The 24290-nt window shown below is 47.7% G+C and overlaps 1 protein-coding gene across 1 annotated transcript in view; it reads right to left on the bottom strand.

The window, feature by feature from the left end:
- The window catches only part of FRMD4B (FERM domain containing 4B), a gene marked incomplete at its 5' end in the record, with an annotated part of 81563 nt that overhangs the window by 53022 nt on the left and 4251 nt on the right, over positions 1-24290 (bottom strand). The window contains 4 exons of the mRNA XM_084269427.1: positions 725-809; positions 4708-4800; positions 6823-6917; positions 7663-7728. Coding sequence (XP_084125553.1) covers positions 725-809; positions 4708-4800; positions 6823-6917; positions 7663-7728 — 339 coding nt within the window. The remainder of the gene's footprint in view (positions 1-724; positions 810-4707; positions 4801-6822; positions 6918-7662; positions 7729-24290) is intronic.

The raw sequence follows: 24290 nt of genomic DNA, 5'->3' as shown, positions 1-24290 counted from the left end.
GTTCACTGACATACAGCTGCTAGTGCAGCACTAGTTATTCAGCCCTTACTTTAGACAAAGGTGAATCCACAGATCAACCTTATATTTTAAAATTTTGGCTACTGTAGCACAAAGTAACTTTCAAAAAGTGTGTTTTACCAACTCAAACACTTTAAGAAAGCCGTGGAAGCTTCTTAACCACAGAGTAAATATGGTATGTATCCTATTAACTAGTTTTAGTTACTTTATAGGGACTTTTTACTATTTCACTGAATTAGGACATGAAATCCGGGAACTAAGAACCAAGCTCACAGCACAGGACCTTCCTCACAACGCTTTTGTTCTTAGGACAAGTTTGAATTGGCATCAGAGGAGATGCTTGTCTTGAGTGTTTACTACACAGTGTATAAAAGGATACGCCACTGAGAAAGACCCTATTTGTGAAACTACAAATTGTATTTCCAACAACTTAAAAAGCTTTTGAGTATTTAAAATTCATTTTAGCACAGCAAGCACACAGCAGGGCTGTGAAACAGGACAAGAAACCCATCATCATCCTTATCCATTTCCTTGGAGCATCAGCATTTAAGTGAAGGAGAGAAAGCGTGCTGAGATTTTAATACCTCAGTAAGACACAGAACTTAGACACAGCTCCTAGAGAGTTTGCAGGACTGTGCAGAGGTGGCAGAGGAGCACTGGAGGAGAAACTCTGAACAAGGAGCTCCAAAGGAACACTGGGGCTTACCTGGTGCACACAGGACTTGGCATTCAGAAAGAACAGCTCAACGGTCGTTTTGTCCTTGAGAAAGGAAATGCTTTCAATGTAGAACCTGAAAATTAAAAAACCCAAACAGTTACTCTCTTGAATAGGTTTCATCTTCCTCCCAAATCATTTTATTTCCTCAGTGTTTTGTTCTCCAGTAATAAAATAGCACTGAGGAACTATGAGCTACTGCACTTAATTTCCTGCCTATTAGGTGGGAGCGAGCAGAAAATCACAGGCCAAGAGCACACAAACTCCTTGTTCAATAGATTGTGCATATCTGATGACTTCCCATCTCATTTGAAAGCCCTGCTGAACATTAAAGCAGCAAAGCCCATCCTTCTGACGCAGATAAAACCACACAAGTGGAAAGGTAACGCCAAACTGTGTGTTGGGGGGTGGGGTGGGGGGAAGCCTGCACTATGCTGGAGGAGAAGGGCCAGTGGTCACCCCATAAGACCATCTTTGCTCCAAGAGGAGAGAGCAGCCAGAGGCTGTGAGCCACTAACTTAGCTCCAAGCAAACAAGGACAAAAAAAACCCAACCTGAGTAAGAAATGCTTTGGGGTTGGCTCCATCCCATCAGCACAGTGCCAAAGCAGGGTCCCTAGGACAGGTCACACAGGTCGGCTTCCAGACAGGTCTGGAGTATCTCCAGAGAAGGAGACTCCACACCCCCTGAGCAGCCTGTCCCAGGGGTCTGCCAGTTCTTCTGCATATTGGTGTGGAACTTCCTGTGCTCCAACTTGAGGCCATTGCCCTTTGTCCTGTCCCCACAGGCCACTGAAAAGAACCTGGCTAGTTCCCCTGTATCCCACACTTAAGATCTTTATAAACATTAATAAGACCACCAGCCCAGGGCTTCTCAATGTCCTGCCTCTGACAGCAGGAGGGCTCTGATAGCACAGCCCCACAGTGCTCCTAAGGGTCCTCACAGCCTCAAGCTCTGACTACTGATATCTTGGTGCAGATGATTTACAAGACACTGGGAGAAGCCTGCAGCAGCACAGAGCACATGGTAGGAAGCAGGGAGGCTGGCACCTGCTGCACTTGTTAGGAACATATGCAATATTTATGCTGTGACATGGGACAAGCAATACATTAAGCAGTAATTGGTTTAATATTTCACATTCCTATAGCGTGTTCCATCAAATTAATTTAAAGCTCTGCCCAGAATGCCTCTGCAGGCTAAGGAGATAATTTACCCATGTCACAGGCATGCAGACTGTCCAAGGGGCAGATCCAAGCCCCACAGCCTGCCCCAGACATTTGAAAGGCTGTTTTACCTTTCTGTGACTCACCTTTCACTGAGAACTTTAGAAGCCACAGTATTTCCACCTTCTCTTGATCACACCCTATATATTTTTTTCAACAGTTTTGCTACAACTTCACCTTAAATGCACTTCAGTGTTTCTCTCCAGAAATGCAGAGCAGAGGGCAGGAGCCTTGCTCCTCATCCTTTCCCAACCTGCTGCCAGAGCAACCCTTTATAAAAGCACAAACCATCTTCAGCCTGCTGAAGTCTTCCTCAGCTGTACCAAAAACCTGATTATCATCAGGTAATTACTTCACTTGCACTTACAGTTTCATTCAAGTAATGGCCAGCTGTGGCTGATGTCCTCAGAAGCAGGATGATACCCTGGCTCTGGAGAGAGGCAGCTCCCAGTTACTTCTGGCACAGAGCAGAAGGCTGTAGGATCTACAGGATTTAGGATAAGGGCACTGGGAGTCATTGCCCCTGCCCCAGCCAGGTCTGCCTGCTTTATTTCTTCTATGGTACATGCTCACACACTTATCACCGTGGGACAGATGAGGAACACTGGACCACAGAGATAAGGATATTGGTGGAATGACAAATGTATTTGGGAGCACCAGAAAGCATATGTTCTGCTTTTATTTCCAATGCTGTCAGCATCCTTGGAAGTAGAATGACACTTTATAAGTCCTAAATCTGCATTCTAGAGTTCTTCACCAGTTACCCAGACCACAGCTTAACCAACTGGACTGGATTTATGCCAGTTGAAAAAAAATAATGAAAACCTGAAAGGATTTACCATTACTGAATGACAAAAGCTCAGGGCTGGGCAGCTGTGCATAAAGAGAGGGTATCTGGGGATCCCCCCCCATTTCCAGTATTGCTACTGGAAACTGTTCTCAGTGTCTTTCTCCATTGCACAGATGCTGTTGCACATTTCCCAGTTATGAGGAGGGCAGCTCGTCACCCTGCCTCGCTATGCTTGACCCTCAGCAGCAGCATTTATTCTGTTCATGGCTGAGCCTGTTTCACATGTGCACCCACATCAGCACAGCCAGCAGCCATCCAGCCCAGGCAAACAGGAGCCAAGCACTGGGGCTCACTGCCCAGCCCCTCTGTACCACCCACCCCACACCCGACTCTGCTGCTCTGTTGGAGCCACAGGCACACACAGCTGCCCCTGCACATCTCAGCTGCTCTCACAGGAGTTTAATTAAGGAATAAACCATGGCCAGGCAAATGTGCTCACACCAGGTAAGTGTCTGAACTCACTACCCAAGGCACACGCCGTGGAGCAAGAGCCTGGAATGGTTAACTTATACAGAAAGTTGTGACAAAGTAAAGTGCTGTGGGTTTTGAAGTGGCTTTTCAGCCAGAATATCTGTTTTCTGTGGATCAGAGAGTTTCTCTATCACTAATTATTTCTGCATCCTCCTCCTCATGCTCTCTGCACAGGCTTCTCGCTCACTGCCCACCTCCTTGGCTCCCCATTGCTTGGTTTGGATCTCACAACCTCAGATTAGTCAGGCTTAAAATTAGCTCCCAGAAAGTCATTTTTCCAAGCCATCCTTCATGCCTTAACTCCTGCCCAGGTCTCTGCACACCCTGTCCTGTAGAGGACCATCTTGCAACAGAAAGCCAGAAGGAGCATCATGAGCCAACAGCATTAATCCCAACCAAAGAGATGCCTAAGCCATATGATTCCCTTCACAGCTTTCTTGGGCAGCCATAGATTTTAACCTCCCAGATCCTCAGACACAGTGAATATTTCAGAGTCCATCATCCCCTTTTAAAAAAGTTTTTTTTTCTTTCTTTCTGTTAAAAGAAAGTGAAGAAAAGCCCTGAAGCCCATCCTAAATAAGCACATGTTTAGCAACAACAAAGTGTTGCTTGTTTGAACTGTTCTCTCAATGACCAGGGTGTGGAGAACATGGCAGCGCAGTGGTGCCAACTGACCCAACTAACTACACAAGGGGCTCTGCTTTGGAATTGCTTCAAATAATTAAGCACACAAGACATAAATTTACTGTGATATGGAAAGCAAATGAGGTCAGTCTGCTCTCACTTTCCTTGTAGACTGTAAGGAAAACAAAAACTCCAACAAAATTAAGAATACAACACTTGGTCTTTTCTGCCAGCACAGTTATGTCTCTTAGTATATGGGGTTTTTTTCAGCTGTTAACCAGCTGAGTTTTGGCAGTAAAAGCCCTAAAATAATGCAGTTACATTGGCTGAAACAGTCCCTTTGCCAGGGATTTTATTCTCTCCTGGGGACTGGCTTAAGCTGCATGAGCAAAGAAGCCATCAGCCATCCCTTTCAAGTACAGACAGCCTTTAAGTTAACATAAGAAGAAGAAAGTACAATCATTTAAATAAACTGTATTAAAATTTACCACTATTAAAGACGAGTCAGACAAAGAAGAAATATAAAATCCAGGGGTTTAAATAAAAACCAACACCCCAAAAACCTCACAACTAGGAACAATATCCTGGTAATAGCTGAAAAAGTAGCAGGTTCCAACCTACTTTATTTTGTAGTTATATACCAAAGAGAGCAGCACTTATCCAGGACCTAACCTCTTTCTAAAAATAACATACTGCTTTGACATTGATTTCCTTTATCAAGTCTGTAATCAGTTCTTTTAAACAAAAACCCCCGGTGATAAATAAACCTCAGTGGTGATGTTTTCTTTGTGGAAACAGTTACTCACCTAACAGCAAAGTACAACGTTGCTGGACCCGGTTTCTTGGGCAAATCATGGTCCAGGACTCGGTGATCCAGCTGCAGCCAGACGCTCTGACCTCTGTGGAAACAGGTTATGGAGGTGGTTAGAAACTGGGATGGGAAATACAGAATCAGGGTCTTCTTGGTGTTCGTGTTTGCTCCAAGGATTGCTTTATAACAAAGTGTGGGATTCAGCTCTTTGGCAGGCATGTCATCCAGTTCCCCCCTTTCTTCCTGACTTTCAGATGTTGATGTAATACATTTTTGGACATAGTGGAGTTCTCTTTGCAGCCCTGTTTTCATTAGCACAGCACCCAGGAAAGCTGAGATACCCTCCTTTGCTATAGATGATGATGCTTCCACTGACTTCTCACATCTAGGGGGGGAATCTGATCCATAGCAGGGGCTGGACAGACATACACCTAACAGCAGAAGTGGGTCTGATACCTTCTGCTGCCCTGGGACTGCACAGCTCTGCTGCCACATCCCCCCAACTCCTCTCCCTCACCATCCCCAGTCCGGCACAACGTAAAACCCCGTGTCGGAGCTGGGAGGAGCCATTACTGCAGGCACAGCCTATATAAACCGCGGTTCTCTGCAGCAGCTTCTCCGATTGAAACTGGAGGGAAGCCAGAAAAAAGCCGACCCTCTCCCCAAACCCCAAACACCTCCCCCAGCACGCCAGGACAGAGGGGGAGTGCAGGGCTGCCCGGAAAGGCTGGGGCATGGGTGCCCTCCAGAGGCCACAGGCTCCTGCCAAGCACCCAGCCCAGCACACCCAAGGCAGTGTCTGGAACCCCACTGGTGTTTCTGGGGAAGCCGACAGCTTTCAGGCAATCCCCTGGCAGCACTTTAAAGCTCACCAACGAGGGTGTGCCAGCTACCAAAAACCTCCAGAAGAATGTTGTGGCAGCTCCTCTAGGGGAAAAAAAAATAAATAAATAAACAAGCGAAGCACAAACAGCATCATCCCTCAAGGGATTTATAGGAGAACAGGAAGAAAGTGCTTTCCAACACTTGAAAGGACAAGGATGTGGCAAAAATATTCTAGGGAGAGCCCAAGAAAAGAGTGGCTGGTAAAAATACCACACTGCTGCGGTCAGGGCTCAGGAGCAAGGAGCTCCAAGCAGCTCCATGAGAGCAGCCCTTTCCCCAGCACCAGTCCCACACCTGTGGATGGGAGCTGCTGTGGGAGGGTGTCCCCACACACGGCTGCAGAGATTTGGAGAGAAAAAGCTTCCATCCAGGGCAGTGCAAAAACCAGCAGAGAACAGCAGGGACTAAAGCCCTTCCCATGAGGTTCCCATCAGGCAAGCGGTGGTTTATTTAGGGGCTGCGCGAGCGAGCATCTCCATTTCCACACTACCCTAAGGAGGTCCACTCCAGCTTTTTGTGGAGCTGAAGGGAGCTCTTTTGGAGATGCTGGCTCAGGGAGCAGAGTGTGGACACTCAGAAGCATTTCAGTGCATAGCTAAGTCTATAGACCAGGTGAGATTTCAATTAACCCTGACAACTCCAAGTTAACCCCACAGAAGCTGATGTCTGGAGCACGGCCACAGCATTTCACCCAGCTCCTTCTGGTAGCCTGCAGAATAGCTTGGATATCTAAAAGCAAAAGGGAAGCTAGAAGGAAGTTGTTTATGAGAAGAACTAGCTTTGTATTTCACTGCTGTTAGGGATGCTCAGGTTTAAGAGACTCAATAAAACACATGAGATTAAAGTGCAAAGCAATCAGAGGGATTAATTTTGAAGATAAATGCAAAATCTTTCTGTTGTTACTAAGAGCTCAGAGCAAGAAAGCTGAGGGTGTTCACATGGGAAATTATTGCTAAAAAGCAAGTTTTTCACCTTGGTGAGACAAAGGTAAAGAGTAAAAGTGTCAGGAGGTATTTTACAAGTATTCTCTGGGTTGTGCCTGGAAGGTATTTTCCAAATATTTTCTGGCTTGTGCCTTCCTCAGCCAAACAGCACATGTACTAGGTAAGAAAAATCATTCTTTGAAAGAAAGAGTAATTCTTCCATCACACCGAGATGCCACAGTGCCAGGGATAGGTTTCACATCACAGTAAATCACATGCCTATTTAAAACAAACATACTTACGTATCATCTATAAACGTTATCCCAAAATACTCCTTTTCTTTCAGGTTGAAGTGTGAGGCCACCAGATCCAGTAACTCCCGAGACAGAAGTTTGGGCTATTGAAAGAATGAAAATAGTTTCATTCATTCCAGTCCAGGTTTCTCATACACAATAACATTTTTCTCCACAAATACCAACATCTACACACACGTGGCCAAGCTAAAGCCCTGTTGCACACCTCAGTAGAGAGGTGGCTCAGTCAGACTCAGGTTCAGTGTCTCTGTGGGGCTGCTGGAACACTGGGAGCACAGAGAGATGATTATGTACTTATCTCACGACACTGAGCTGAAGTGCTGAAGCGCACGGACTGACTGCTGCTTTCCTCTTTCCAGGGGAGATCCGTGGCAGCTCCAGCTTTCCCTGCACTTACAGCAGGAGGGATTTTTCAATTAAGAAAATACTGTGTGTGCTAAAGGACCTAGTGCTTTTGGTTCTGTGATAGGAAGAAAACACATGCCAAAAATACAGGCTTCTAAGCTACAAGAAACCACTGCCGTGAGGGGTGCACTTAATACACTGCATGAGTTTTGGTGAAAGCAGATGAAAAGCTGGATAAAAAGCAGAGCTGAGGGCAGGTATTTTGCCCACCGTGCAGCAATGCCCAAGTGAAACCCTCCCACTGGTTCAGGTCTGAGGAGGGACACAGTGCCTGAAAGCATGCCTGCTTGTTCCCCTTCTAGCCAGATACACAGCTTTTCTTCCAGCATCACTTACTCATCAAGCCCCAGTAGCACCGCTGAAATAAGCAAGCAGAGAAAACTGGTACTATACTACCCGTGCCCAAAGGAGAGGGGTCTTTACCTGAACCAGCAGCTCCAAGTTCCTGTCATCGAGGAGATGCACCTGGCAGTGCCGGCCCTCTGTCATCTGCAAAGACAGCAATGCAGCAAGGTGAGGAAGGGCAGGATCTGTGGCTTTCCTGGCTTGCACAGCCCCACAAGACAGCACAGAGCAGGCTGGTAATCTGCACTGATAAGGGAATCGGCTCCGTACTGGAGGTGAGCGTCCTTCTCCAAGGACTTGGTCTGGGGAGCTGCCTCAGCACTCCTGGCTCCCATCAACTTCAAGTAGGCATTAAGGGTGCTTAGCAGGACGCAGAATTAGATCCGAGTGACAAACGCTGCGAGAATTTAATTTGAAGATGAACCAGCCTGGCCAGTACCACAGCACAAGCAGCAGCAGCAATGGCTTTTTGCTCTGGTAAGGAGCAGAGATGACCAGAGATCCATGAAATCCCACCTCTACCCAAGCCCTCGCCGCAGATGGGTCAGCCTAGATTTGGTCTCTAGTGCGGATGGAGTCTCTACTGGGACATAGACACTATCACTCAGATAGCTTTTCACAAGCATTAGGAGTTATTGTCTCCACAGGATTCTCATACAGATGCCTGCACACGTCAAGACAGATGCTTGAAGTCAATGCTGAAGAGCGGGATGAGCTTTACAACCTCTAGCCTTATGCCTAGACCACCCTGATTCCCACTTCGTGTCACATTTATCTTTTGCAAACAGCGGGTCTTTCTCTCTGTAAGAGGAGAGCAATCCAGAAATAGCCACACATTATATACCCTTTTAATATCTGCCCTTTGAAATCTAATACATTTCCACAAAAGCTATTACATTATTTAAAATCTGTTCTAATTCTGGACCTCTTGCCAGCTTTGGTGAGGACCAACTTCACAACACGCTCTGGGCAAGAACTGGTGAAGCTTTTATATTCATTCCCCAACCTCAGAGTAACTCATTTTCCTGACAGTACAAGTTTCTTGCAGACTATAAATTCTGTGCTCTGAGCACATGCTGAGGGTGGTTTGCTTAGACAGGGGCTCCCAGAGGGATTAAACAGCAACATGTAGCAGGTTCCTCCTTTCACATCCCTCTGGCTCCACACAGACGGGGACAAGGACAGGACTGCCACCAGCATCCCATCAACCCATACCCAGGGTGCTGCCCATCTAAATCTTATAAAGACTTAAAAATAAATACAATTTAGACCCAATTGCAGTATAAACAGAAAGATACCTTCTGCCTCCCCCAGCACTGCTCCCATTCCAACACGTGTCTGCTCGTGCAAGAAGGGCTACAGAGAGACAGCCTCTTCTGTCACCAGTCAGCCCGTCTCAGCCATAAGAAGCCAAGTTAACAAAGCTTTATTGTTTCAACTAATTGAGCTCATTTTGAGCAAAGCCTGGGAGAGATCCCACTCTTGAGGAGCTCTGCAAATAGGTCAGTGGTGAGCATCTGTGGGCACAACTCTGTCAAGCATCCAGGAAAACATGGCTACAGCTTCTGTGGCATCAGCACTGGCAACTTGTGGCACTAAACCTATACCATCACATCACTCCTCAGAACAGCAATGCTGGTAAAGAGACCACGTACAGAGTGAGTCTAGCTGGAAGAAACCCCTTTCTTTCATTTCTCCTACTGCTGTGAACATGAACTTGTAGAGAAGTCCCAGACGAAGAGTAGCTTGTGCATGCAGGAGTACAGGGCAGAGACTGCACCATCACAGAGGCAGCAGCAATGCCCCCTGTGAGAAACCCCAGCGAGGCATCAGCCCCAAGCTCCACTAACCCATGCTCCCAGCAGGGTACCCCTTCCAGCACTTCATCCTTCAGGTTTGGGAAACAAAGCTGCCGCATCCCAATTCCAGCTTCCAGCACACTCCCTGCACTTTATCCACCCACTGAACACACTGCCTGGAGCCCTTCAATCCATTACAACCTGATCAGGGGTCCATTTGCTCCTGAGAGCTCGAGGTCTCTGCCATCACACGGTCATAAGTAAGTCGCATGCTACCATCAATTAATCACTCCATCAGCACCCCCTTCAAGGTGGGGCATATTTCTGGCTCTGACATACTGTTACCAATCTGCCCCTGTTGCGAAGTGTCTGATCCAATAGTGTTTTTAAATCATTCCCCATCTGTTGCTCTGAGATAGCACAAGGGTTGCCATTATTTAATTGCTAGCTGCATTAGCTTTCACCCGGTGAAATCACATTAATCACTTCTGGCTGTTTTAATTGCCTCTGTTGTCTATTGTTAAGTAAAAAAGGTTTCTATTATAGCCAACACATCCACAAAGCCTTGTGCTGAGGAGGAAGGAAAGTTGCTGGAAAGATCAAAACGTAAAAGGAATACCAACCATAGCCTGTGCTTCTATTCAGCTATCCAAGGTAATTGGAAAGCACCTTAAAAGTAATTAAACATCATGACACCCCTGAAGATAGGCAAGATATCAATAAAACTGGGTATAATTATGAGAAGACATAAGGACACAACTTAGAAGTCTGATTTACAGATGTAGATACAGATAACATTTAGTACCTGACTCTCTAGGAATCTTACCTTAGAAGTCACACAGCTGCTTCCCAGAGTACTGGGAAGCTCAATCAAGAAGTTGCAGAAGATGCCAGATTGCTCAGTGGTAACGTGCAGTGAAGCACCATTCCTGTGACAAACCTGCTCTCTCCTGTGCACATCCCCAGAGCTCCACGTGGTGATGTGCTCGTGTCATCTCAGGAACGCTCTCTGCCTGCTGCTGGCTGTAGCTCAAGGAAAAGGAGGGTCTCTGGAGCCCTTTATTTGCTGCATACTACCCCCACCTCCCCAGCCCATTCACAAACCCTGCTAAGATGCCTTCTCCACCTGAGCTGAGAGGCACAACACAGATACTCACCACAGCCTGGCTGAGGAGCACAGATCTGCCAGGGTGACTACCAGCTTCACATCTGCAGGCTCCAGTCCCCAAACAAAGCAGTGTTAACTAGGACAGCCTAAACATCAGCTCTTCTCATCTTGCAGACCCAACCAGCACCCTGGTTCTGCAGCTGTGCAAGAGCTCACTCCAAGCATCCCCACCCCATTCCTGATGGGGCAGAGAGCACTTCACTTGGCTTACTCCGCACTTACAGTCAAATCATTCCCAATTACTATCACAGAACAACACAAGCCCATCCTGCATCAGGAATGTCACCCACCAGAGAGGTCATCTCAAGGAGACAGCTCTCTTCACATGGAGCTGCTCCCCTGTGCAAACAGGGCTCCTACATACAAGACAGTACCCACATTTCCCAAATCTTGGTCACAAGGGGGCAGAACAAAAAGCTTCAGAGGCTATCACAGCCACAAGACCATCTCACAAACTCTGGAGCATCAGTCACCTTCCACTGGCCCTGTATTGTACCAGCACAGTGATGAAGATGTACGACATGACTGCAACAATGCCACAGGCTTCGATGCAGCTATCCACAGGCTGGTCCTCTCACCTGAAAACCACCCAAGGAGCTTCAAAATGATGACTCCACCAGGGCAAGGTCATCATAGGACACAAAAGATTTTGGCTAGGGAAGAGTACCTCCAGCTCAGCACAAGACCCCCTGAGCTCCCAGAGCCAAAGCAGCAAAGGACACACTAACTCCCCCAATGTCACCAATGATTTATTTCCCTGCAGCACATCCGCTCACAGGCCCATTTCCTTGGGCTCTGGGAAGGGACCCCTGTTTGATTCCCCAGCTCTCAGGGCGCAGGGCTCCTCCTCTCCAGAGACCCAACACCCCTTGGGGGTAACACTTTCCTCTTCTATTCACTATGCCTTGCTAATCCAAACAATATAATTGATTTTCTATGTGGTCAGACCAATCCATCAGGAGATGAGCACAGCTGTCTGGCTCAGTTAAGAGGCAGCATGAGCTGTTTAGAGATACACACACACTTCCCCCTCTACATTTTCAGCTTATTCTCATTGATTTCACATTGTCTGTACAAACGAACAGTTTTGTTTGTTATATTTTTGCAACATGCCCTCCCCCCCCAAGTTGGTCTTTTTAGCAGCTATTTTTAAAAGCCTGCTAATATCTAAGCTATTATCTGGTAAAAAAATTAGCAACATAAAATTAATGAAGTATCCCCATTCCTCATCTCCTTCCCAATAGGAAATTAGCAGAGCAATGTAATACACAGCCTCATTTTTGGCAAAATTACACCAAGATACAAAGGTTATAGGGGGAAAAGTAAGAATCCAAAAAGACACTTGTATGCTCTGTGCACAAGCAAGTGATAAAACCTCAGAGCCATGGAGAGGGGTGAAAAGGAGAACACTGCCCAATGTTCTGTTTTGGTGTTACTGCGTTTCTGCTGCTCTCCTAACTTAGAGGCAGTGGGCTCCCAGCAAGACAGTGATTTACCCAGATCTTCAATGCAAAAGGGGAGATAATGAAGGATTGTATTTCTGCAGAGCAGGTTAAGATGTTCAGTAAGGTTTCATACAGATGGAATAAACCTGCCTTTTTCCCTCTTCCATCACACTTGTGACAAATTGAGACATTCTCCTCCCATCATCCTCATCACAGCAGGTTTTCCAAAATAGGCCTTTTTATAAGAACATACACACACAAAAAAACAAGGCAGAGAGGAAAAAAAAGGTACTTCTTGGCTACTTAAACCACTGCCCTATGATATCCTAAGCCTGAATGTTTATTTTGGTGAGAAAGAAAACCAAGCACAAAACATATGCAGGATATTTATGCTATTTCTCTTCAGCAGAAACATCCTCCCTATTCAAAGCTGGTTGTTACATGCAACATTTTTAGACATCCATGTGTGTCATCCAGTTAGGGAAACATAAGAAAGAAGTAATTAGGCAGGGTGTAAACAGGAAACCTCAAAAAAACCTTAAGCCAAAAAAAAAAAGCTGACAGAATAACATCTCTCCTGAAGTTGTAGCTTAGGAATGGGAAATCATGAAGGGTTCAGGTCAGAAGCAAACCTGAATGTGTTGGACTCCTTCCAGACTAGATATCACAACCTAGAACTGGGCAAATTACTGCACAGTGCTTGGCATAGCTGGCTGTATTTGTTGCAGATTCCCATTTTTAAGACTTCTTGTTTTAAGAAGGTCTGGAGTCTTCACTACTAGGGGAAGTAAGAAAAAACCTCAAACCCAAACACTATCCAAACACTAACAACTCTGGCCAGGGTGGATTATACATGAGCTGCACATCATTTTGAGAGAAAACTGGGAACTGTTTCTACCATCAAGAAGCTTCAAGGTCTGTGAATGCATCCCAGCTGCTCTCACTTGGGATATCATAGGATCACAGAATCATAGGGGCTGGAAGGGACCTCAGGAGATCATCGGGTCCAACCCCCCTGCCAAAGCAGGGTCCCTAGGACAGGTCACACAGGTAGTCATCCAGATGGGTCTTGAATATATCATGGTGTGGGCTTCAGCTCCCCTCACACATGCTTCTGGCATGACTGTGTTGAACCGTGACCTGCCCAAGATCCTGCATCTGTGTAAGTACACATCAGTTGAAGATTTAAAACCACAGCTCCCACCCAGCAAGCCTTCACGTCTTCAATGCCCCAAACTCAGCGAGCTACAAGAAGCCTTCTGGAAATGGCAATCCCCTTGCTCTCCAACAGAAAACCTTCTGCTCAGACATGGGTTTGACTGAGCACCCTCAGGGGCTCTGCCTCTAAGACACCCAAGTGTGATGCTGGTGGTTTGTTCCCAGCTACTCAGAACCAAACATGTTATTTCCCTAAGCTGCTTACAGGGGAACCATGTGAAATTACACTTCACTGGCAGGTGAATAAGCTCTGGAAAATATTTTCCAGGCAGGAAAAAACTTGCACTGATGCACTCAGTGGCGAGAAAGGAGAAATATTTTCACTAAATAAATGACCAGCACACAAAACCTTAAACCTTCAGCTTTGTAAGTGAGAAATTGGACTGCAGTGCATCATTATAACACGGCTTGTAAGAGCCAGATCATTTATCCTGAGACAGGCACATCACCCCGCAGCAGCTCAAGCAGAGAGCTGAAGAAAATCATACCAGTAACAAAAACCAAGAGAGCAATACTCCCACCCACTCACAAGACGCATGTTAGGAAATGCTTTGCCATACCAACCCAGGCTCCACAAAGCATTTGGGATTTAGGGGGGGGATGGACAGGATGGGACAGCACCAATATCCTGCCGTCCTGCTTGCCCAGTGTCTCAGAGGCAGCAGCACCATTTCACAGGTGTAGGAGCCCAGAGAACCAGCCTTGCACTTAGAAGAGAATTTAATCTCCACGTCCCTACCTGAGCTGCAAGTAAACTAGCTATAAAGCATCACCAGTAATTTCCTGTAAGGGTTTGGGTTGGTTTTTTTTTCCCCCTAAAACCTCTTCTTCTGCAACTCATAAGCCTGTAAGAGATTTCAAAGCTTAATATCGCAGCCCCTACACCGACCTCAGATTTTCATCGGCATTTAGGTGGGTTTTTTCCCTTCAGCCCTGAAGGCATTTGGGATCAGATCCTCAGCTGCCTTAGATCAGCACTGCTTCATTGACTTTGATACAACTGGCTGGCTGACGTCCGGCCTGTAAACGTGCGCGGCCTGGTAAAAATATGAGATACGCTGCACAAATGGATCGCGATAGGGAGCTGCCCTGGCTTGGGCACATCTCAGGAAAATAAAAGCCTCTGCCTGTCCTTCTGGAAGGAAGGGGCCTGCATGCAGCTGGGGGGGAAGAGGGGAAAAAAGTTCTAATGCTTGAAATGACCTCAGTGTTTCCTGGTGTGTCTGCTGGGAGAGCAAGGCCTCAGCGTGTTCCAGCACTCGGAGTCACTCAAAGCTTTAAGAAATAAGCAGAAAAATAACCAACAGGAGTTTGGTTTTAACCCAGCATTTCTATGGAAACTTTTTCAAGGATCCACTTAGGTCTCCAAAAATGCCCTGACACACACTTTCACAGCCTTGCAGCCCACAGATCCCCACATGGCCCAGCATAGGTGCCCATCACCACGTGTCCCATGATGAGGGGGGACATCACACAGAGAGAGGAGGGGTTGGAAGCACTCCACCCTCCCAGGGACCTAGATCTGGGGAGGACAACATACCCCCCTCCCAGTGCTGCACCCCAGCCCACTGTGCTCCTCTCCATCACCTCCCTTGCCAGCAAGGGATTGCAGAGCAAGAGCCCCCAGGTGATGCCTCCTCTGTCTGGTCACATCCCTCTCAAAGCCACACAGACCAAGGCGTCCTGCTAAACACAAAGGTTGGGTCTGGGTCTGAAACTGGGGTTTCCCATGGTCTCTGCATACACCAGCCCATGCAGCTGGTGGGTTCCCTGCCACAGCCTGGTTCACACAGGCACAACCAACTTGATGCAAACCCTTCAAAGGCCCCAGAGCTTCCACCAGCTTTACAGAGCTGGAGGGTCTCCAGACATACTGCTTCCCCTTCCTAATCTTAAATCAGAAAGAAATCCCTGGCTGAAGTCCTGGCTCCAATGTAGTGAATGAATTTTGCCGTTCGCTTTAATAGGGCCAGGGCTTTGCCCTAAATCACTTGTTCTCTGTCCATTAACCCCAGCAGAAGCCAGTATTTGTTGGTGTTAAACAGCCAGCAGTGCACTGAAGGGGCTATCCATGTCTTCTCACCCTCCCCACACTGGCAAACCACCTCATAGGGCCCCCGTCAGCTCACCAGGGTGACTCCAAGTACCACCCCCATCCTTCCCAAAGGCTGACTCTGTAGACTCCCGCCCCAGTGCTCAGGGGTTTTACCAGCAGCAGTTGCAGTGACAGTACAGAGCCATTCCTGACCTCAGGGTGTCCTGGGGCCTTTTGTCTCAGGAGCAGCCAGCCAGTGACAGGCACTTGAAGACCCAACTGAATCCAACACACACAAAAATACGGTTTTAAGAGGAGACAAGCTGGAGAACGCTGACTTAAGTGCAAGCTGGTACAAATGCCCCTTTAATGATGCTTTTCCATGGAAATGTTGGCTCTGTTGAAGTTTGGCAAAGAATTCAAGATAAAACACAGTGCCTGGAACCAGAGGCCAAGAGGCTCTCTCTGGGTTGCATGGCACCTTCCTAAAATAGCCACACAAACTGAAGATCCGATGAAAAAAACTGGCTCCTGCAGATCATCAACTGACTTTCATGTAAGCCCCACCAGCTGAGCCAGTAAAAAAATCTGGCAAAGCAACAGCCCAAGTGCTCTCCCTCACAGCGGGCACTGTGGCTTTTCAGGGCCAAGCGCCAACACACTTCCCACATGATTCTCCTTCTCCCCCTTTACACTACTATTTCTCACTGCAGGGCATGGCAAATCTAAGGGACACTCTCACTTGTTTTATTGATGGTCTACTGATTTGTCCAGGACCAGAGGCACAGTGCCTTGTGGTCATTCAAAAGATCCCCCCTTGAGCAGGTTACAGGGGTCTAACCATCCTCATCCTCTCCCAAAATGCTCAAATGCAACAGTTGTAAGGAAGGAGTGCACTGTGATAAAACACACAAACCCAAAGAACATCGACAAATGAAAATCCAGGGTACAAATTAATTCAGTCTTCCTCAAAACAATAAATACAGTATCCTAGCCAGGAGACAAAGCCCCTTGCCAAGAGCAAAATATATATTTAGAGAGAGAGTTGATGCTTCTTGGTCTCTACCAGGAATGTGCAACACAAAACCCCAACTCTCTCCTCCCTACAAGGAAGTTTGGCAGTGCAGTCACCTCTCCTGATGCCACTGATAGTGGTTTCTCCCTCCCACATGGGTGTGCAGGGGTTGTTCACCCACACACAACCTGCACACCAGCACGTGGATGAGGGTGCTACAAGTGCACAGGCAGCATTGGTTCCCCCAGCATGGGGAACAGGGATGTACTGCTGCAGAATATCCTTTACTGGCCCTATTGTTTCCAGCTGACAAGTGTCATCTAGACAGCATCTTGCCTCTCCTGACACTGCCAAAGGCCATGGGATCCTGTCAGCAGCATTATCAGTAGATGCCGAATCCTTCTGGCAACAGAGGGGGAGAGGTCAGCCATCGCCTTGAAGGAACAACCCACTTGTTGCTTATTATATTCTCCTTATATTAAACAGAGGTGTCATATCTCAAACCAAAGTGTTTCTTAAACAGGTCATGTCATTCCACTGATGCTGCTGTTGCTGCTCCTGCCACTTTGCAATGTGCTTAAACTCACTGCAAGAAGAGAACAGACAGGCGACGCTACGACTAATCCTAAAAATCAGGAAAATTAATAGGAAGCCATCAGTGCAAATCTGCCACGACTATCAAGTCAATGAAATACTTCATCCAACATCTGCTTTCCTTGGCAGAACACAGCTAATAAATTAGTGCCTGGTGGAGACACGCTTATCACCAACAGCTCTGAGGCACTGCAGTCAGGTTGTTACTGCGCACGAGCCCGCGATGATGTTTTGTTCCAGTGCAATCTCTTGGGAACTCAGGGAGGGCATGTTTGTAGGGGGGTGTGTATGTGTGAAATCCCATGGGATCAGAGAGCTTTCCTGATGCTACCCAATGGAGCCAATGCAGTGTTGGCCCCAGCAAGTGCACTGCCTGAAAGCAGCAGCATCCTCTGCCTGTGGATGAGCAGTACCCGCTGTAGGGCAGGACCGGACACCCAAGCTCCTGAAACTTGTTCTGACCTTTGCTCCTCAACCTGGAGGTCAGAGGCAATCAGTTAAGCTCCCGGTCCTTTCCTTACATCTCTACAACACAAATGTCAGGAGATACTCTGTGCAGAGCTTCTGGCACCTTTTCCTGTGCTTTGCCTCACCCCAGATGCCACCCTGATCCACTTGAAACACTCTCTCATTACAGGAAGAGTTACAGAAGACTAGAAGATCCCCTCAGCAAGGGGTTTTCCACCCCCAGACACTCTCGATGCTTCTTTGCCTCTCCCCAACTCTTTGGGGGCTTCTCACAGGCTGCCCCTCACAGGCTTTTCTGTCCCCCCACCATACCTCCTGCTTCTCCACATTTGGGTTGGGTTTTAGAGAGACGGGTCCTGAGGCAGGAGCAAGGAGGCATGACCAAATACCTACCATCCTCTCCAGGCAACATAAAATCCTCTGAGGGCATCTTGTGTCCCTTTCCCTCCTGCCCCATCAGGGTCCTTGCACCCAGTTCATCTCCCATCCTGTCCCCATCCTCTGCCTGGACTTTTCCAGCTGCTGTCACGCTTGGCAGCAGTCCCTCAGGAAACCCAGATGCCTGCCCAGAACAGACATGAGGTAAGAAAGTCATTAAAAGTGGGTTTTGATTCTTTCAAAAAAGCTTTATCACAAGTCCACCTCAACTGCCTCCAACTTCTGGAGCTCAAAAAAGCAAATAAACTAAGAAAAGCCTGGACTCCTAAGCTCCCTGGAAGAAGTCTCAGTACTGGCTTCAGCGAGTGCTGAGAGGCATCAGCCACCAGCACCTTGCCAAGCAGTGTGTGTGTGGGGGGGGGGGTGGTGGATTTGGATGGCTCCACACTCCACTCCCACAGCAGAACAAGCACTTGGGCTCAAAGGCTCTTTCCAAACAACCGTTAACGAGCTGCGCTGCTGCATCCCCAGCACCCTCCTCTTCGTGAGCCAGGGCGTTTTGGGCAGAGGGGTGGGGACCTTACTGATGAGACGTTTAATACAGTTACATGCTGAAAGGAGCTACTGTACCAGGCGCTGGCCGCCCTCTCTCTGGACTTATGAATCTGTGCTTTGTTTGATTCAAACCGTATCTCAGGGCAGCCTGTAACGGTAACCCCTGAGAAGGCGCTTACTCTGCAACCAGAAGTTACAGACCTGCTCTCCAGCTGCAGCAGTAGAGTTACCCAAATCAAGCATTGAGCAGGAACACTTGATTCCCTACAGAGGCAGGAAAAAGCAGCTGGTAAGTGCTGGGAGTAAACAAACAGCCCCTTATCTCTGCAGTGGAGCACAAGGGATGCAAAGATGTTTTTACGGACTGATCTTTCGGGGCAAAAGGAAAAGCTGAGCAAGCAAAAAGGTTTCAGTCTGCGCTGAAAGTACCCCAAAGCAAACTGACTTTGTGCTGCTTTCTGGCTGCCCTGCATGCACAGCTTGAAGCTCTGCATGATGTTTTGGTCAGAGTCCAATGTAAAAGCATTAAACAACATTACCTGTTGCTGCTAAGCACCAGAAATTAAAGCATAGCTTCTTACCTCCACACCACACGCCCCCGTTTAAAAGGCCTGAAGAAACCCAAGAGGTACTCCACAGCGTTAGGGGTACTAAGCCTCCATGTTTCCCACACATACAGGCTGGGGGAAGAAGGGAGACACAATCCTGGACTTCTTCCGTTGCCGTGAAGTCTCAAGGAAGTGACCTTCACGTTTGTTGCTTTGATTACAGATTCAGAAACAAAAGCCTTTCCAGCGTGAGTCAGGGGACACAAGAGGCCAAGATGTGATTGTTAAATGCAGACAGGCTGGGAAAGCATTATGGTGATTTGCCCCCCCCTCGTCTTTGTAATAACATTAACCCCTTGATGAAGAAACACCACCAAGTAAAAAAACAGCCGCTCCCAACTGAAGACACAGCATGAGGTGTCAGCCCCAGGGCAGAGAGACACTGCTGTGGGACCAAAGGTCCCTGACAGCCCCCCTGCAGCCATCTGAGGACCCCCACACCACTAGCCCTGTGCTCTGATATGGGGTACTGCACGTAGGGGAGGAAACCAGGAGCGCAGAGTTTACACCTCTGGCTGTCAGTGTGAATTTGTTCTGGGGTCGGGGTTGTACTCCAGGAGTGCAATTTGATGCTAGTAGAGGTGCAGGAGTAAGTCATCTACCTCCTCTTCCTCTGCTTCCTTTGCAGTAACGTTTTTAGTGTGCAAAGTATCAAGTTATGCCTGAAGGACAGCCAGCTCTGCTCACGGATTTCTCCAACTCCTATGAGGCTTCAGCACCTCTCAGCTCTGACACTGAGGCACTAATTGCATCAGAAGGAGCCCAGGCATCTTACAAAAACCTGAGCCTTCCTCCAGAAGAAACATTAGATGGCCATATAACACTGCTTTCACCACAGATAGAAAAAACAAAATGGAAAGCCAGAGAACTTTGCCCCCAAACCCAGGAGGCTGAAACCTCCCGAGCTCCAACCTCGCCTCCAGCTAAGGCTCAGATCTCAGATCTACCCATGCAGTTACTTTGGAATCCAAACCATAAACCTGCTCCTCCTTGATACACACACAGAGCTCAGTGTTAATCATCTCCTTTAAGGTGGTGTGAGCACGGGTACCCAAGCATTTAAATCAATGCCACTGACTCGCATCCTCTGGCTGCAGAAGTTACAGTAGGAAGACCGATGCGAAGGGACAACACAGCCCAGGACCATGGCATCCAGCATACATGTCTGGGGGAACATCACAAAGCATTACCAGAGCAGGGAGGAGCTCTGGACACACACTAAGAGCACCTCACCTGGGAGTGAGAATGACCTCTTCCCTGGATGCTCTCCTTCAGTTACTTATACTCTGAACTGGCCGGTCACTACACACAGAGAGGACAAACCATGAAGACTTTCCTACCCCACTTTCTGTGGATCTACTTTGTTCCAGGTGTTGAACTTAATTTTTGTTTTAAACTAACTTGCTTTTCTCAGGATGGGAAGTGCAAGAACCTCAGGGTCAAACTTTTTAAAGCAGCATACAGTTCACACAGGTCCCACTTTTCAGAGGTACAGCTGAGCTACCCCAAACAGGAGGCTCCATCTTCCAAGAGTGTGAGGCTAACAATGTGCTCTGTTAAGCTGCAGAGCACTGTGTAAGGCCTTCCTGACTCTGCTGGGGAGAGGAAAGCTGGGCTGCCTGGTCCACACCATCAAACAGTGTGAGTCAGCCCCACTCCCCCTGCCTGGGGCTGTCTCCCTAAATTACCACCACTCCAGACACCTCCAGAGGGCAAGTTGCCCCAGCTGCCCCAGACACCTGGGATGCAGTGAGGTGCCAGAGATGTCTCACTCTCCTTAATGGGGAAGAACTAGCTTTGATCAAATATCTACCTTTTTTAAAGTTTGCAGACAAAGAGGGTTGATCCACACACCCCACCCCACCCCCCTTTGCAAAAGCTGGCATTCCCATAGTCGTGAGGCTACAAAAGCTCTCTGCACAATGCTCAGATTCACAGATTTCATAAAAAAAAACATAAGTTGGCCCCACATCAGGCAGGAGGATGCCAGGTCAGGCCCAGTCAACTGGTCCAGATTGCACCAGCAACCTAAGGGGGGGCAGCTGAGAATCTGGGAAGAGTATTTCAAAATAACAAACTTGCATTTGTCTCCAAAACACAAGCTCCAAAGCCCCAAAATAAGATGGAAAATAGACAGTGAGTCATTTTTCCTTAGAGAAATGACGTAAAGGTTACCTGGGTGGTGCCAACTTCTGCCCTGCTGGGATAACCACAGGGACAGGAATAGCTGGAGGAGGGGAAGAACATGGGTCCTCAGAGGATGCAGGGCTTCCAAACGCACACAGACCTGGGCTGCATAATTCAGCTGTACTCAGGGCCACAGATAATTTCTCCAAGCAAGAAAACTTCAAATTTCAAAGAAATACAGTGTACACCCATAAGAGGTCCCAGATGTGGGTAAAGCTGTTGGAACAGCAAGAGTTGAGCAGGGAAGGACAAGACTCTACAACGCAGAGAAGAGCTGAGGTGTGGGGATGGCAAGGCTGCGACCCCAGTGTACCCACATAACCCTATAAGCAAATGCTCCAGCCTCTCAGAATAAGGTGAACAGACCCAGTGTGCTCAGCATTAGAGGGGAATTACTCACTCCCACTTTCGCTACGGCTTAGCAAACACCGACTTAGTGCCTAAGCACACCTGCCCAACCAGATTCCCAAGGAGCTTCATCCACACTGACATACTTGCTCTCTCAAAACAACTGTGGCAACCAGACACATCCAGCTTGGCGCCAGCCAAACAGCTCCATGCTCAGCATCAGGACCTCTTTGCCTAGGGCAGCCACTCTTCTGGAGAACTGGGTCCCCTTCTTATTCTCTATCTATAACCTCAGCTTTACTCTCCTATTGCACTTTCCACCCCCCACACCAGCTTGTTTTCCAACACTTCCTTGCAAGTTTGTGCCTGGTTTGGAGTATCAGGAGTTCAACATACAGCTGAAGGGGGTCAGAATTATTAGTTTTATTCCCTGGTCTCCCTCCACCTTCCTTTCTCACACAGCCTGTACTTTTCACGCTACTGAGGTCTTGTGCTGCCCTCTCCTACTCCTCCAAATTACATGCTCCCAGTCCTTTGCCATGATTTGCATACATGCCAACACCCTGCCTGCATGAGATGCCAACAAGCATGGCCTTCTCCATGCCATACACCCTCTGCCCAGCCCACCTACAAACCACTGATCCAAAGAGCAAACACTGGATGCTCAGAAGGCAGCAGCCATGGGGTTCTCTGTGGCAGTAGCTGCACCATCACCGGTCCCAGCTCCGCTGGCACCCCATGTTTGCAGCCCATGGGGAGCAGGAAGGTCATCACTGGGACACCTCCATCAACTGGAAGACCAACCACAGAAACCCCACAGTCATATCTCATGTTATTTGGATTGGCTTTTAATGGTTTAACAGCCCATTTGGGCTACTTTCAGCATTTTGATGACTTTTCTTCTCCCTGCCTCCCTTTCCCTTAACACACTGAGTAGATGGATGTTTAAATGAATGACAGGCCAATTAGCAGGGAAAGGTGTACATGTGTATTTGTGTGTGGGAGGGTATTTAAGCTAATATATTCCAGTGCTGATAGCTTTATCCTCTTTGCAGGCTCTGAGAATGAACTGGCCTCCATCTGTACAGAAGATTAGTAGAATTACTAATCACTAATTATGACTCAGAGGTTTTAAGAGCAACGCCAACTGCAGAAGGGTGGCCTGATTTTTAAAAAACGAGGAGACAAAGATAAGGCAGTGTTATTTTAAGCACATGGACAGTCCATCTGAGACAGTGAAGGACGGCGGTGACAGAGCTGGCAAAAGGAGTGACAGGGAGTTAAAACACCCAGGACAAAGAATGGAAAAACCAGTGTGTGCCTGCAACACTTTTAATTTGCCTTTTCATAAGCCTCTTGTCCAGTCAGAGCGAGCTGGCCAGCCTCTCTGCTCCAGACCAAAAAGAACAGAGCGATCCAGGGGAGCTCCTGCAGCGATACCTTTGTAGGGAGCCTGCTGCTGGGAAGCGGCGCCAGCGACATTTGAAATCAAACGTGGTTTGTGAACTGCGTCAGATGGAAGAAAAACAACATTTCCACAGGCCAAAGAGGGTAGTGAATAGAAGGCACTGTGTGGAACTGGCACTGCAGCACCCTGAAGGAAATGAGATGAAGCTCACGGTCTGGTTGTGGAGTTTGTCTGCTAGGGAAGAGGGAGGAGCAGTACCAAAAAGAAATAAGAATCCTATTTTTGTTTGAATAAGCTCTCTCAAACAGAAAACGCTATATCATGAGCTCAAATGGAAATATGTCTGGCAGAGAGCTTTGGAGAGCTGCTCTTGGAAGCGTGTGAAGCGAAGTTTAACTCTTCAGTTGTCAGGAGGCAGTTCCTGGAGCTGGTCCTGTTTGCTCTGCAAGAGGGTCCCCCAAAGCCCCAGCCCCAAGGGAAGCCTTCACATGCCACATTTGGGATTTTCAAATGGAACCCAAACTCCTCAGGGGACGTGTGAGAGGTGTCACAGCATTAGATTGGATGCGTTCAAAAAGCGAAACAGCTGGATGAAAGCAGACAGAGCAAAGCTTTTCCAGAGCAACCAGTAATTCCCAGTGACCAAGTTTAAGCCTCCCAAGGGGCACGTATTCAGAGTCTTCTAAACAGGTCTGAGCTCCCTGACCTGAAGTGCTCCCTTTGAGCATCACCCCGGGGGTCTGTCTGATGCAGAGCAGGGAAAGCTCTGCCCCAGCAACACAGCGCTTCCCCTTGGTGCTCACCCTCACCACTCCAGCACTTCCCATCACTGGGAAAATAGGGGAAAAAAAGGCATCTTCTGTTTGTCGTCAGCGTTTTTTATTAATGAAAGGTTAAGGTGTGGTAGCAGAGGAAACACAGTCCTCACTATGCAAACCAACTACGTTAGCACCATAGGAAACAGAAGTCAACTGCTTCCTCTTGCTCCCCCACCCCAGATATGTATGGGATGGACATGTGTACAAAGCTTACCGTGCTTCATCAGCAATTTCTTTTTCACTTCACAGAAAGGAAGTGACCTTTCTGAGGTTACAAAGCACTCTGCCCAAAAAGCCACGTGAATTCAATTTATACTTTGACACCAGAGGTTACCAGCCAAGTGACCAGTGTAACAGAACAGCTTCATCACAGAGATGCTCCCACACCCAGTTTCATGTCCAGCAAATATTAAATCACAAAGTGTCATCGGATTCTGGGGGGGGGTTGGGCACAGTTTGCCTGGTTTTTCTTTTCCACTTTGCACCAAGCAGACCAATTCACTTGACCATTTCTTACTTTATACCATTAGCTACACTAGCAAGTTAACTTCCATGCAATGTTTCTTTCATGTTTGAAGCACCGGGGCCAAGATGTGGAATGACTGTGCAATGGGATTTCTAGGAAAAAAAAAAAAGAAGGGTGTTTGTACCTCAGGGCAAGA

Source organism: Gallinula chloropus (assembly GCF_964237585.1).
Source record: "Gallinula chloropus genome assembly, chromosome: 12".
Taxonomy (NCBI): domain Eukaryota; kingdom Metazoa; phylum Chordata; class Aves; order Gruiformes; family Rallidae; genus Gallinula; species Gallinula chloropus.
Note: the sequence above shows the minus strand (reverse complement) of the source record. Positions and strands in the feature narration are given on the sequence as shown.